General features: G+C 33.3%; 1 protein-coding gene across 10 annotated transcripts in view; it reads left to right on the forward strand.

Moving 5' to 3' along the window:
- The window catches only part of LOC143246523 (receptor-type tyrosine-protein phosphatase mu-like), a 110,521-nt gene that overhangs the window by 10,785 nt on the left and 83,237 nt on the right, over positions 1–16,499 (forward strand). For 8 of the 10 annotated variants that reach the window (XR_013026019.1, XR_013026020.1, XR_013026018.1 and 5 more), the window contains exons 4-9: positions 2,075–2,214; positions 3,347–3,408; positions 6,339–6,518; positions 8,889–9,017; positions 15,227–15,472; positions 16,269–16,400. Coding sequence is in view for 6 of the 10 variants with exons in the window: in XM_076493379.1 (XP_076349494.1) it covers positions 2,075–2,214; positions 3,347–3,408; positions 6,339–6,518; positions 8,889–9,017; positions 15,227–15,472; positions 16,269–16,400 (889 nt within the window). In the remaining 4 variants the exon portion in view is untranslated. The remainder of the gene's footprint in view (positions 1–2,074; positions 2,215–3,346; positions 3,409–6,338; positions 6,519–8,888; positions 9,018–15,226; positions 15,473–16,268; positions 16,401–16,499) is intronic. The other 2 variants (XM_076493381.1, XM_076493383.1) reach the window with 2 other exon arrangements.

Raw genomic sequence — 16,499 nt, forward strand, 5'->3', positions numbered from 1 at the left:
GACCTATGGACTCTAAGCTGACGCCTTCTTTGACCATTATTTTTTCTTGTTTTCAAATAAATAAATAAACAATACTTAGAAGACTCTCGGTAGATTTTTAAGCAGTTTCTCTGCCGAGTGGATATTGTTAACAATCTAATCACCTTTGGAAAGTCCAGTTAGCTTATAATTTTCTTGGGGACTTGGGCAGTAAATAAAATATATTTGAGAATCATTTCTGGTCATATTTTTTAACATGCTTAAAATGTGAAGTATAGCCTAAAAATCTGCACTGGGTTATATTCTCTTTGTCCTCAAACTCTACTTCAGGCTTGTTTGTGTTCAAGTTAAGCACAAACGAACACAATGGGATATCTGTGCTCTACCCACCACAGGTATCGAAATCCGAATTCTAGCGTTGTAATTCGTTGCTTCGGGGAAATTTGGAGATTCCTTTATGGTTGGCTCAGCATGGCCAGGTGGTTAAGGCACTCGACTCGTAATTTGAGGATTGCGGGTTCGAATCCGTGTCCTGCTCGTCCTTTTAGCAGTGGGGGTGTTATAATGTGACGGTCAGTCCCACTATTCGTTGGTAAAAAAGTAGTCCAAGAGTTGGCGGTGGGTGGTGATGACTAGTTGCCTTCCCTCTAGTCTTGCACTAGTAAATTAGGGACGGCTAGCGCTGATAGTCCTCGTGTAGCTTTGCGCAAAATTCAAAAACGAACAAACAAATAATCCTTTATGGTTTGATTTTTAAATATTATTTCCCCTTTGGGATATGAATAATCTTTAATTTCAGAAGGTGTCTTTGTAACGTAATCTTTCTTGTTGCAGTGAGATTATGAAAGTTTGCTGAATTTTGTGAAGTTCCTCTAGTCTTTCTTAAACATTTCTCTTTATTCAAAGCTACTAAACGTTTTTCCTTTGCTAGAATTAGAAGCAGCAGTTTTATCGCTTCTACCTAAATTATTCAAAGTTGCCAGTTCTTTTTAACTTAAATTTAAAAATAATTTGTTGTTACTAAAGCAAGTTAAAAGCTATACAATTAAATACTGTTGAAATTTTAACCATAACCTCACTACAATTTGACGTAAGATCAATTGCAAGGATCGTTTAAATACAAAATAACCTTCAAATTTCAATTTGTTTCGAATGTTAAATATTTCAGCAAAATTTGTAGAATAATTATACGACTTATTTCAAATGAGATATTGCCACGTGTATCAAACCGTAGCTGTTCTGTATTAGTTTCAGAAATGTGTTTTTTAACTAAACATAAATTTAATTTTACTTTATTAAAAAAAGAAGTGTAATTGCTTTGTGTTTGAATTTGTTATCTCCGTCACCGAACATACTCGACCTTTAGACCGTGAGGGCATTATACTGTGAAAGTCAATTCTACTACTTGTTGGTAAATAGGTAGTCCAAGATTGGGTAGTGAATGCATTGACTAGTTGTCTTCCCTCTAGTCTACTATTTTTAAATTATTGATCGCGCAGGTAATTGCTTCAGATGGTTGTTCCCCGAGATATTTTCCCGGAAAAGAGCAGCATAGTGATTTTTATGTTTCTAATAACGTTCTAAAATCTTAATTTAAACTGTATTTCACGTAAGCTGTTATCTTATCTTTATTTTAAACATCTTCGTATGTCAATGGTATATATATATATTTTTATAAAGATGAATAGAGAAACACAATGGATAATATTTTCCATAAAATGCATATACATATATATATATATATATGTACCATTACTTAACCTTTTTCCTAGCCTGACATAGCTTGGTGGCTAGGGCATTCAAATTCCAATCTGCGGGTCGCGAGTTTAGATCCAATATCGATTATGCTCGCCCTGTCAGATGTGGAAGTGCTACAATGTGATGGTCAATTCCACTTTTCGAAAGTAGAAGAATAATCCAAGAATTGGGGCGTGTGGTTTTGACTATTACTTCCAAATTATGGCGTAGTTAGCCCGCAAAGTTCTACAAACAAACAACTTTTGCTCTTCAAAATAACTCATAAATCTACTTTATTATAATTTTAAAATTTCCTTAATATTTGGTATATTGACATACACCTGTTACGTATTTGTAGGATACACCTTTATGTCTTGCTGCCATTCACGACCTTCGCATATCCTCTTGGAATACATCAGCAAGAACTGTTACAGTGCTTCGCCAACCTGATACTAAGAGATATATTGGATCTTTCCGGCAAGGAATAAAGTCAGAAAAGTTAGCTTACTAATTCTTTTTCATGCTATCAGGTTATTGTTTCTATTCTTATATGCGTAATGTTAACAATCTGCTAAGCTGTAGTTAGGTTTTATCATATAATTTTTAATCTAAAAACATAATAAAAAAGTATAGAAGTCGAAAGCTAGTTATATAAGAACTGTGTTTTCGAAGTATTAATTAAAATTAATCTGAAATTTTATTTGTAATTACTGATGGAAAAGTTACAAACTATATTATTTAATATGAACTAACATCCACAAAAAAGCTAAGGTGACAAGTGAACAGTGAAAAGAAATTTAACATGAATTACACAGTCCTGCGAATTTAAACTTTATAAAAATTGCTTTGGTTTTAACAACGGATTTTACGCAATTCAGCTACACTTTCGCGTAGGGATTTTTTTTTTACAAATCTGAAAAAGGAAAAACACACACTGTAAGGTAGATTAAATTATTATTTTGTGTACCACCATGAATATATTTTTATTATTGTATTTGTTATGTTTGGGTCCAGAACGATCGATAAGAGTTTCACGTCGCGATTGGTCTATAGAAATCTACAGCCAAGGGTTGTGAACATTTTTAGCCTAATAAAATGTAACCCCGATTTCAATGAAAATTATTCAATTACTTAAAAGCACATATGACGATTTTGTTTTTGAAAAATCTGTACGTGATGGGAAAAAATGGATATCGGTTTCAGATTCAGCGTACAGGAATTAGTGTGGAACATATACAAAATTTCGAAACAATAAAACCATCTTCTCCACATTTAGAGAAATTTTACAGTTTTTTTTTTTTAGAAAATATGTATCGAGAAATATTGTATATAACCGATTAACGTGTATATAACGTGTTTCAACAAAGAAAAGCCGTGTGAGAATTAATATTATGTTATTTTTAGTTACGGAGCTCTGGGGTATTACTACTATGGAAGTTATATCTTTAGATTAACGTGTATATAACGTGTTTCAACAAAGAAAAGCCGTGTGAGAATTAATATTATGTTATTTCTAGTTACGGAGCTCTGGGGTATTACTACTATGGAAGTTATATCTTTAGATTAACGTGTATATAACGTGTTTCAACAAAGAAAAGCCGTGTGAGAATTAATATTATGTTATTTCTAGTTACGGAGCTCTGGGGTATTACTACTATGGAAGTTATATCTTTGTTTCTCCAAGAATTACAGGTACTCTCGGTTTTTAATTATTGTTGTTGTTTTATTGTTGTTTTGAATTAAGCACAAAGCTACACAATGGGCTATCTGTGCTCTGCCCACCACGAGTATCGAAACCCGATTTTTAGCATTGTAAGGCTGCAGACATAGTGCTGAGCTACTGGGGGGCAGTTTTAAATGATTAAATAAGATACATAAACTTGTTTGTTTCGTTCGAGCTGAACATATAGTTTCACAATGGCCTATTTGCGTTCTGTCTACCTGGAATATCTAAATGTTGTAAGTCTGCAGACATACCGCTGCGTCAGTTATATGAATAATGTGTTTTATTACAAACCTTTAGTATATGTGTTTTTTTTTTCCTTTTAGTAATTTTGAACTGTTACATTCTTACCTAGTAGACACTCATTTCAAGTAATAGTTAATATTACCTTAGACCAGGCATGGCCATGTGATTAAGGTACTCAACTCGTAATCTGAGGGTCGCAGGCTCGAATTTCCGTCACATTACAATGCCCCCACGGTTGAAAGAACGAGCATGTTCGTGATGACGAGAAACCCACTTGAAGTAAAAATGTATTTTCAAGACAGCTGATATGGGTATTAAAACTTTAATTAAAATAAATTACAGAACAACTTATCGACCTTCTTAAGTCATCTTCAGGTTAGGTCAAAACGTTTTAATTAAAGTAATTTAATACCCATACCAGCTGTCTTGAGAATACAAATGTGACGGTCAATCCCACTATTCGTTAGTAAAAGAGTAGGCCAAGAGTTGGCGGTTGGTAGTGATGAATAACTGCTTTCCCTCTAGTCTTACACTGCTAAATTAGGGATGGCTAGTGCAGATAGCTCTCGTGTAGCTTTGAGCGAAATTATGAAAACAAAATAAACGAATAAAACATTAGTTTAATATTCCCCAGTGGCATAGCGGTATGTCTGTAGACTTATACTGCTGAAAACTGGGTTTCGATACCCGTGGTGATCAGAGATAACCTATTTTGTAATTTTGTGCTTAATTCTAAACAAAGAAACATTAATTTAGTAATATATTATTTTGTAGCTTCCAGAATAAAGTTGAAATAGAAGTTTTAACAGAAAAACACGCATATTAGTGTAGAATTAAAATCTTCAAATAATTAAGAAGATAACAAAATGATAACGTTATTACATTTCTTTGAAGAATAATGGCAGTTTCTGCTTGAAATAATATTTTGACAAAACTGTATCAAAGAACTTTGGTTCTCTATAGCTTTATATACATTTCAGTTGTTTGTAACACTATTAAAATATGTTATTGTATATTACACACAAAGTGTGTGTGATTACGTTAGGTAAAATTACGATTTTTAGACTGCAAGTAAACTATTGTTGATTAATAAGTATAGAAAAATTGAAATGTTGAATTTCTGGTAAAGTATGGTTAGTTAGTTGTCGGGTACATGAAAATGCGGTTTGTTAAACTATAAATAAGTTATCCCTAATTATTGTCTTTGGAGATAATAAATGTGTTAGACTAATGGTTCCCAAATTCTTTTAGTCTGAGGCTTTACATTTGAGGCCCCCAACTTATAACGTTTCCATGGTAATAGAAAAACAAACGTAGTAAAAGGATTAACATTTCTTTTCGACATACTATATTAGTTAATTAATTCAAAATATTTCTTATTGGCATATTACTTATTTAGAATTAAAATGAATTCACCATCTTTGATTTTGGATATTTTTGGGTGACCCCATAAAAAGGTTCAAAACCTCCAGAGGGCCACGTTTCCAATTTTTGGAAACACTGTGTTAGACGAGAAGTAAACTAAACTTTAAAATTAGAAAATTGAGATCTACTCAAAATTTTCAGATTTTAAAACTTAATATGGTTTATTTTAAAATATATATACATACAGTCAGTTATGCTAGTTATAAATATCATTAAGTGAAAAGGATATTTTTACTTACTTTTAAAGATACCTCTCAGATGACAGAATTTTTTCAGGAATTTGTAGTAAAATTCTGAGCTGCAGTTCATTTTTACACTTAGGTTGCTTTGAATGAATACTTTACTGCTTTAAAATTTAATAACGCCTGCTATTTGCATTTAACTGTCTTATTGATTTCTTTTGGCGATTGCAAACTCACGTGCTAAGTGAAGTATCCAACAGTGACATCGAGTCATTTGCTACAATTTACTTTGTAGCCAACCTCAGAAGTAAGAGAAAGACTGAATTGGAGACATGTAATAATTTCCCTACACACTTAAATAAAATCGAATCCGTTGATTCACGGTTGTAAGTGGTTTGAAGTACTCAATAAAACGTAAGTAAATTACAAAGTATTGACAAAAATTAAAAACAGGGTATTTGGACATCCCAAAAGGATTTATTGGAACACCATTCCAAAAATCGAGACTGATCCAGTCAAACCGGGACGTCTGGTTACCCTATTCTTAAAAAGTGATAGATTAGACTGAAGTGTAGAAATTTTTAGTTTCAAGAACTGTGATACTTGGAAGATATGACTGAAAAACACTTTTGTTATTTAGAATTGAGGATAACGTAACAGAACACCTCTATATTAGGCTAGATTACAAAGGTCAACACGTTGATAAAAATAAAGGTACAGTTGTTGATAATAAAATACTAAGCTAATTAAAATGAAGTAAACGCTATAATTTGTGTGTTTATGTGTTTACCAAACCAAATTTGTGCTATATCTAAGATTTTGAAATAATTTTCCACTTAAGTGAAATTTAACAAAAAAATCTCTTCTTATTTTTTCCAATCTCAATAATTTTGTAAACCCAAATTTCTGAGATAAATTTCGATATTATATTTCTATTAACATGCAATGTTTTTGTTTCTTAAGCTATGTTTTCGTATGCTATTAAATTAATAAAAAACATTGTAGCAGCTATTCTTCAAATTATTTTGTCTGATCTGATATTTCAGAAGAAATATTGGATGTGACATCGCTACACAAGAATTATCTGTTCAAAGACGACGATTCGCACCACCAGCAGTGTCACATTGGGACAAATGCTGTTTCGAAGACAATAGAGTTTAATGTGTTTGGAAGAACTGATTCAAATCCAACTGATTTCTATCGAAATATTCGGTATAAAAACGAAGGTACGAACTGGTTTTAATACTACTGCTTGCAATATTTGTCTTACGAAAAGAAAATTATGGACACCTTTTTGAATATTATTATCAGACGTAATACATTAAAGTTATTTCCTTTCAGTTATAACTCTTCTATTAATACCTTATCGGTAGAGAAACCGGTCTTAGAGCTTTAGAGTGAACAGTGAGTCCTGTCTTATAGCATTAGACAGGTTTTGGAAACAGTAAATAAAATGCAAGTATTATGGGATTGCTCCCCTCCTGCTGTGTGAAGGTAAAGTGCATGACAATATTGTTACATTTTCAGAAATGAATTTATAAATAACCAAAATTCATTAAGCCTCCTTTGATGCGAAGAATACCAAAAGTAACAACGAAAGAAAAACTGTTATCAAAACCGGTATGTACACATTCAAGGTGTTTTAGTAAGGTCACGTGTCAGTAGTTTACACTGTGATTACGATTATTACAAACAAACAGAGAACTTATAGATACTTTTCCTAACAGCAGTTTAGTTGAAGAAGTTGTGACTTTCAGGACAAAAATTCTTTGTGATAAACATGTAAGATTTAAAGTTATGGCTGATGTAGAATACTTCATGCGACAGATTGAGGTAAAATTTAATGTTTTAATAGGAGCTTTATGGAACTCTGAATAGGGGACGTGAAACTACTGATGTTAGTGGAAGTAGACGAGGTAGAAAGTCCAAGCTTTTCCAAAGAGGCGTGAATTAACTCGGGGTATACTGTTTACGTCATACACGGAAATATCTTGCCAGTAACGTAGCTGTAAACACAGTTGTGAATGTCACTTCGGGAGCTGTAATATATACATGAATACAACGTGACCTTAGTGGATGAGTAATTTCTCAAACACCACTGGTTAGAACATCAGTCCTCAAACCATGGGGCAAGCAAAGCTATGTAAAGACGCTTCTTATAGATACGTCCAAATTCTTACTGTTGGGCAACAACCGATGACAGTTTGTTCGATGGCAGAAATAAAACAAAATCACGGTGAACCTACAACATCTACAGTACTAGAGGACATATACAATGGTGTTAAAGATGTACAGAAAATTGAAGGCACCTTGACTGCTGACAGGTACAAGTATCCATCACGTTCTTCTCTCAAAAACAAGACAATTTGAGTAGAAATTCATCTTTCAGAAAGTGAGTAATCTCTGTGTGCAAAAAGTACGGTGAAGCTACAGTTTTGACCCAGAAAGAAAAGAAAATATGACTTCTTATAGACCATTGATTATTCGACAAAATTATCAACAACAACAAAAATAAAGTCATATAAAAAGCTGAATAATTTGAGTAAATTACGTGTTAAATAATAATATCTTTGAAGAAAGTATGCGCTTGAGTGAGCTGCTATTTAAGTGGGTTGTACGTAGCCTGATGGTCAAAATGCTATGGCTGTGAATCAGGGAATTCATGGGTTTCGGTTCTATGCCACAAAAAAATGTGCCTTGAACTTTGTGGTTGGAGGTATGCTACAAGAATAAGGGTCAAATCCCACTATTCGGTCAGAAAAGAGTAGCCCAAGATTTGGCAATAGGTGCTGCTTGCCAACTGCTATCCAACGAGTCTGTAAATTCAAAAGTAGGGATGGTTATGTACAGATAGTCCTTAGTGCAGTTTCGAGCAAAAATTCTGAAACAACAAGAAAAAAATCGACATTCGAAAGTTACTTAAGAAGTTAATTTGGCACTTAAAATTTTTCATTTATTACAAATGTTTAAGCCAGAAAATTACAACATTCTATAAAATCGTTGAGCTAAACAGTCGAATTCTGGTTAAGCTGTACAATATCTTTGTTGATCTATATATTTAATTGTATAAACGTCAATATATCAGCGATCATCAAATAATAATAATATTCTATGAGTTATTTTGACATTGACAGGCTTTTCAAATATTGAAAAATTGGTGTTTTATTCAGTATGAAAACATTAAATAGGCCAAAAGTCTTCTTTTATTAAACGAAACAAGAAAGGCAGTGCCTTAAAAAACAATCACGTTTACTGTTACTTCAGAAAACGATAATAGCGTATGTTTTGTGACGTTATTTATGAAACAAAAAGGACAGCTTTTACGAAACTCGCTTGTTTTTATCCAGAACTGTTTAATTTTTAAAACTTACATATGTCGATAGGGTTTATAAATTAATTTTACCTCCCATTATTTTAAAGTAAATTCTATATATTTTTTCTAGACCAATCGAACCAAAGTTGAGCAAGTGGACTATAAATTATTTAATTATTTACAAAGAATTAGCAGAAAAAAAATGATATGGTACTTCAGAGTAATATTAGTAAATAATTAGAGAAAAACGTCACATTCTTTTAATTCTTCTAAACACTTACAGGGAGAAATGGAAGATTTACTATGACTTGGCCAAAAACCCTTAAAGAAAACTTTCGTATTGGAGCTTTTAGCTGCAAACCTGAAAGAAGCATGCTATCAACAGTGATATCATTATCCATGAGAGAAGATGGTATGTCAGTTTAGAACACAGTATTTGTTTATTACAACGTATTAAGGTTATTTACTTTGATAATTATCAGTTAAAGGCTTTTACTTATAATTATATAGTAATATAAATATATACAGTGTGTTATTGTTGGGCTTAAGTTTCTTCTAAAGTAGGTGTCTGTGACTTGTTGGCAGTAAATTCAAAAAGTAAACGAACAGCATTCAGTTCACTTGTTTTTGATTATAATATCTATATATACATTTTATTCAGAACTAATTAAACGTATACACAATAAGTTCTTGATATTTATAGGTTATCATAAGCACATCATAAATACTACATAATTCTCTTCTCTCTTCAAAAATCCACTTAGGCCTATCCAATTGCGTTAGAATTTTATTCGACAAGCCAAACTATCTTCTCTATTACTATGGCCAAGCTATCCAGCATAGTTTAGTTACGTTTCGTCGAGTTACCATGGTTGTATCCTACACTTCTAAAACTGTCTGCTTCTTTCTTGTACATATTACTTTCAATAAACGTCTGCTTTTCGCATGTAGGCCTTCTTCCAAATAATTGTATACTTTTTGTCAAAGTCCACACATAGAGGTTCAATTATTTTAAAATTCTTTTGGACAAAATAAATTATTCTTCTTATTTCTTTCAGCATCGTTAGTCTAAATCTAATATACACTACTGGCCAAAATCTTAAGGCCAATGAACATAGAGAACATTTTGCGTTGTTAGACGCAATCATTTATTTGAGTAGAGCTTCGAAAAATGAAAATAAGAAAAGGGAAAATAAAAATAAAAACCTTTTAGCATTTAATAGGGAAAATGTGAACACTATGAAATTAGCCAAAATACTAGCTGGTCAAAAGTTTAAGACCGTACTGACACGAAGCGTTAATCGGTAAACACGTAACGAAATTTAGTCATTTGTGTTCAAGCATGTCAACATCTCCCACTGACATCTCCTGTGTTACATTAGGTAAAAACATGGTAAAAGCTAAAAAGTTGACAGAGTTTGAAAGTGGCAGATTTGTTCAGCTGCAAAAGCAAGGTCTCTCTCAACGTGCCATCGCTGGTGAGATTGGGCGTAGTAAAACTGCTGTTGCAAATTTATTAAAAGACCATGAGGTATACGGATGGAGAATTTTAAGTGGTTGGCCCAAGAAAATGTCGTCGGCGTTGAGCAGGAGGATTTGACGGATTGTTCGGCAAGACACCAGCCGATCGTCGAACCAGATTAAGGCCCTTACGGACGCAGAATGCAGCTCAAGAACAATAAGACGGCATGTACAAAAGAAAGGCTTTAAAAACCGTAAACGTCTTGAAAGGCCACGCCTCCTTCCACACCACGTAACAGCTCGTTTGAACTTTGCTGAGAAGCACCAAACATGAAACGTAGAAAAGTGGACGAAGGTTTTGTTCTCTGATGAGAAAAAGATTAACCTGGATGGTCCAGATGGCTTCCAACGTTACTGGCACGATAAGGATATCCCACCGAAGACATCATCTACATGACACAGTGGAGGAGGCTTCATCATGATCTGGGGTGCTTTCTCCTTCCACGGAACAATGGAGCTTCAGGTTATACAGGGGCGTCAAACAGCAGTTGGCTACATTGTCATGTTGGAGAGAGCATCCTTATTAACCGAAGGCCCACGCGTGTGTGGAAATGACTTGATCTTTTAGCAGGACAACGCTGCAATCCACAATGCCCGCAGGATAAAAGGACTTTTTCATGGCGAATAACGTGATTCTTTTGGACCATCCAGCGTGTTCGCCCGAACTGAATCCAATTGAAAATGTTTGGAGGTGGATGGCAAAGGAAGTGTATAGAAATGGACGTCAATTCCAAACAGTGTATGATCTTCGTGAAGCCATCTTTACCACTTGAAATAACATTCCAGCTAGTCTTCTGCAAACGCTTATATCGACCATGTCAAAGCGAATTTTTGAAGGTATTCGCAATGACGGCCGTACAACTCACTACTGAAACCTCTTGTTGGGTATTTCCTACCCTGTTTAGGACTTCTTTTGGGTATGGTCATAAACTTTTGACCAGCTAGTATTTAAGCTAATTTCATAGTGTTTACACTTTCCCTATTAAATGCTAAAAAAGTTTTTTTTTTATTTTCCCTTTTCTTATTTTCATCTTTCGAAGCTCTAGTCAAATAAGTGGTTGAGTCTAACAACGTAAAATGCATATTTTTTCTTTATGTTCATTGGCCTTACGATTTTGACCAGCAGAGTATATATATCAGCCACCACTTCTATATTAATCATTAGGCCTTCCACTCCTTCGACGATTAACTTTATATTTCACTTTTTTATATATCATAATATCAAAATCCTTCTCGCAACGTTACTCTGGTTCTTTTCTGCACTGTCTGATGTTTTCCGTTCATCTCACAGTATTTACATGTTCATTTCTTAATCGTCTACTTTTTACATCTTCACATCAATAAATTTCACGCGACGTTTTATAATCTCGACATCAATAAGTTATAAACAAACCGTTCCACTCTTACTGAGTTACGTAACTAAACTTGTCATAATATTTACTTTAAAATAATTGTTCCTAACTTTCTTGCTGTGAACAAGCTGAACAATAATAACATATTTACTCACAAAATAAATAAATTAATAAATCTACTATAGACGGTTTTTTATATCATGGAAATAACGTTACAGAACGGAACTCAGTCAACCAGTAAATTTTATTGCATCACAGTTCTGAAATTCTAATGTAATTACTAGATCAGGTGATCTGGTTTTTAATTAACTTTTTTACTCAACATGTTTACTGTTTGGGATACCAGAAATTCATTTTAATCTAATAGTTATTTGAGAAAAAAAGACGTTTAGAAGCTAAGTTCTCATAATATTGTGGATTTTTTAATGTTATTTGGTTTCATTGTTCTTATCTCAAGATATTAGAGTTGAATAACAAAAAATTACTAGATTTAGTAAGATTGTGGACTAAAATAGTAGGTATAAGCTTTTAATATAGATTTTAGTAATGTAATGGGCAGTATAATAACCTTGGATTAAGCTTGATACGCATAACGGTTCTTTAGGCTTAGTTTTGTAATTGCTATTCTTAGATATTAGAGTTGAATAACAAAAAATAGCTAGATTTAGTAAGATTGTAGACTAAAATAGTAAGTATAAGCTTAATATAGATTTTAGTAGTGTAACGTGTAGTATAATAACCTTAGATTAAGCTTAATACCCATAACGGTTCTTTAGGCTTAGTTGTAATTTAACTTGAAATGAAATTGTAAGGCAAATTAAATACACTATTTTATTTGATAAATACAGTCAAAAAACGTATTGTCAAAATTAATTGTCAAACGTATACTTAACAGTATTAAAAACAGGTTAGTAGCATTTACTCATAGTATATAATGTTTAATTTTATAAATTATACAACGGTTACGACAAGTTAACTCGCATTCTCAGTTTATTGGATGCAATGAATGGATTTTATTTGGAAGCTCTGGGCTACTACGTACGTTTAAGGAAGCTACCAGTGAGGATGTTTAACCTACCTCTAGAGTTTGCAGATTAGAGGAAAATTTGGAAGCTATCTTAGCTAAACTTGAGGAAATATATAGAGAGAAGTATTAACTGTGGGAAATGATAACAATACTCCTGGATGAGCTTAAGCTTTTAAATGCAAGGGAGGCATAAGCTAAGATTAATTAACAATAACATTCAGGAAGTTAGAAAGGATACCATTAGGGTTAAAAGTAGTGAACTTAATTGTAAAGACCCTGATTTTAGCTTTTGGTTTGTGTAGACGAAGAATTAAAATTTTTCTAAAAATGAATTATATTATAGTGATACTACATGCATGAGAATGCTTAGCGTTTTGTAATAATGAACGGAAGCAACACTTTTTATATGTATTTGTTCATATCCAGACTATTTAGTGAGGACGTTTTTTATTCTGAGAACAAAGATGCAAGAGGTTTAGCAAAACGTAACCGTTGCGAAGTATCTTAGGGTAGAAAATTATTATGGAGTTTATTGATACAGAATCAGTCAGTAAACCGGATGATACAAGTGATAGCTTTAGCTCACAAATAGAAGACTTCGAAACAGTTACGATATTTAGTAACAAAAGTAACAAGAACTTTGTTCGGCTTTAAATGGAGTAAAGGGACTGACTGTCACTATTATAACATACACTTAAAGCTTCAAGTGCAGCGCGTGTTCATTAGAAATGTGAGGTCAACTCTAGGCCTACACTGCATACGATACACGATATACTAAGCATTGATATTTATAAAAAAATAGATGACCGAAGTGGACAAATATTAGTTGAAGACATCCCTTGACAAAAGCATTTTCGAAAAACAAACTTTCATTTTTAGGGATTATGCCTCACCAACATGTGGGCTCTACTCGATAAGAATAATCTTATTACTAAGTAACAAGGCCATAAGGATTGTCCTCGTTGCATAATATCAAGGTTATGAGGATTGTTCTTGTTGCACAATATCAATGTTATAAGGATTGTCCTTGTTGCATAATATCAAGGGTATAAGGACTATTTTTGTTGCACAGTTTCAAGGTTATAAGGATTGTTCATGTTGCTTAATATCAAGGTTATGAGGATTGTTCTTGTTGCACAATATCAATGTTATAAGGATTGTTCTTGTTGCACGGTATTAAGGCTATATACAATTCAAACCTGTCTATTGAGTAATTCAAAAGAAGTGTCGTCAGTGTTCTTTAAATCCTATACAAGTGTAGATTCACCGTGTTAAGTAACATACGACTCAAAATACCACTTATATTAAATGCAGGAAATTGGAAATATTGATGACAGATAAATTCCTTGAGTTGAGGGCTTTATCGCTCGAAATACTGAAAAAAATAAAACTTAAAAATTATTTCGAAGGCTCGAAATACTGAAAATTAACGCATTAAAATTATATGAATTTTTTGTAAAAAGAGAATAAATGTCACCGAAGAAACTTGATAGAAGATAAGTGATAAAGACAAACATTAATGTTGACGTTTTCCAAGAAAGATGTGTAAGTTATATTAAACAAAAGGTTTTTGTAATAGTATGTCTTAAAATCGGATCAGCACTAAGCCTCTGGACTTGAGACACCAAAATCCGGGGTTCGATTCCCCGCGATGGTTAGCTTACATATAAATCTTTGTGTAACTTTGAACTAAAAACATCAAGACCACCAAGAGTATTTTGTTCTTGCACATTGAGACAATAACGAAAATTCTTGTAAATTCATACACACTGACTGTCAGATTTATAAACTTGATGTTTGGTCTTGATAAAGTTGTTTTAAATAAAAGAAATAGAAATAAGTAACACAGATTGTTTTAGATATTTTGTGCAAACTAAATGTCGTATCTTTGTATAGTGATCCATAATGTTAAACTGACAAAGAGAAGGAATCCTGCTTACAGCACTCATGACCGACTCTCGAGCTACCGTTTTTTGATAGATTAGTGGGATTTGACCATTAATTTCAAAGTGCACTCAAGCCTAAATTATGGAACATGTTTTGGCAGCCGCAAGCTGAGAAGCATGAATCATGGATCTGTCAGTCCTAGAACTCTAAGAGCAGAGACCACACTGACCAGAATTATATCCTAGTTCTATTCTGGTTGCAGTCTTAAGAACCTTCTGCGTTATTTAGTGCAAAATTACTTTAATAACATATTCAAAGTTGTTCTTAAATATGGTTTTGAAACTTCTAGATTTATATTTATGAGACAAGATACGTAATGTTTAGATATGATGCAGGGAGTCGTTTTTTAATGTAAATTACGATATTATTTTAATATAATATGCTAAGCCTTTCTTATTAAATGGTGTACATATCCATTTCAACAATTGAAGTTGATATAATGTACACATTTATTTTTGAACTCATATGATGTACACAGAGTTTAAAGTTCGTGTAATGTGCACAATCAGTTGAAGTTCTTTTGATGTGTTCAGCCGTTTCATGTACACATACGTAGCAGTTTTAACATCATATAATGCACACAGTCATAACATGTTCTTATGTCATTTCACGTACCCATACGTAGTAATTTCTTCTTTATATATATATACAAAGTCATTTCAAGTTCACGTTCGTAGTCATACAAACTTCATATGACGTACTAAATGATTTTTCATACGAAGAATGAAATCTATTATTTGTAAAATATGAAATAAATTCTGTTTTATGTTTCAGCACATTTCCTTCCGAATACCTATACCGTGACGGCTAGCTTAGGAGAAAATGTTGATATTGAGTTTGTTACTCAGAGTTTACGCCCATCTGATTATAAAGTCTGGAAAAAAGACAACGAAATTTTGTCATCAACATCCAGAGCAGTTCGAAGAATCGAAGATGTGGAAGAAGGCTACACAGGAATGTACAGTCTAGAATACCAAGGTCACAGTGCTTATCGTGGTGTTGTCAGGTTAATTGTTAGAGGTGAGTGTTGTTATTTATACATTCACATTTTAAAGATGTCAATGGCAAACAACTTTATTTACAGACTACAAGATCTGCGGAGTCTGAAATGGTTCATATTGTTATCTGTAACTGTGATAACTGTGATGACGTAAGGGGTGTCGATAAGAGTTTTAATTGTAATCACTCCCTACTATACACACGCCATCTTTTACAGATACAAACCGTATTTTTGAATAAGATTTTACTCTTTCACATCAATTCCAAATCGAGACTTAAACTATATAAAACACGATGGAAATCATTTCATTCGCCGTCCTTATATGGCCTGGCAGGCATGGCCAAGTGGTTAGGGCGCTCGACTCGAAATCTGAGGATCACGGGTTCGAATACCTGTCACACCCAACATGCTCGCCCTTTCAGCCGGTGGAGGCGTTATAATGTCACAGTCAATCCTACTATTTGTTGGTAAAAGAGTAGCCCAAGAGTTGGCGGTGGGTAATGATGACTAGCTGCCTTCCCTCTATTCTTACACTGTTAAATTTGGGACAGCTTTTGCAGACAGCTCTCGTGTAGCTTTGCGGAAAATTACGAGTTGAGCGCCTTAACTACCTGGCCATACCTCACATAAAACTTAATTGGACGACCTAGTTTTGTTGTATTCTCGCGCAAATCAGATAGTGATTGAAAATGGTGTTTCGCTGGTTCATTTTAATTATTTTGGTAAAAACAATATACTAGAACGTGCTTAACTGACAAAACAAATAAAAATTCCTGGTTTGAAGGACGTTTTTAGAGAGCAATTTAAATTTTACAGGTTGTCGACACAATGTTTATGGTCCTAGCTGTGAATTCCAATGTCCTCAGTGTCACAATGGTGGGGTCTGTCATGACATCACTGGTGACTGTATCTGCCCTCCTGGCTTCAATGGGACGTTTTGTGAAAATTGTGAGTATACTTATGAAATTTATGATACATATATAGTGTATTTCCTGCATTAGTACATGTTCCTATGGATCATAATAGTTAAATAAAATCAACGTAGTT

Source organism: Tachypleus tridentatus, chromosome 3, assembly GCF_004210375.1.
Source record: "Tachypleus tridentatus isolate NWPU-2018 chromosome 3, ASM421037v1, whole genome shotgun sequence".
Classification (NCBI taxonomy): Eukaryota; Metazoa; Arthropoda; class Merostomata; order Xiphosura; family Limulidae; genus Tachypleus; species Tachypleus tridentatus.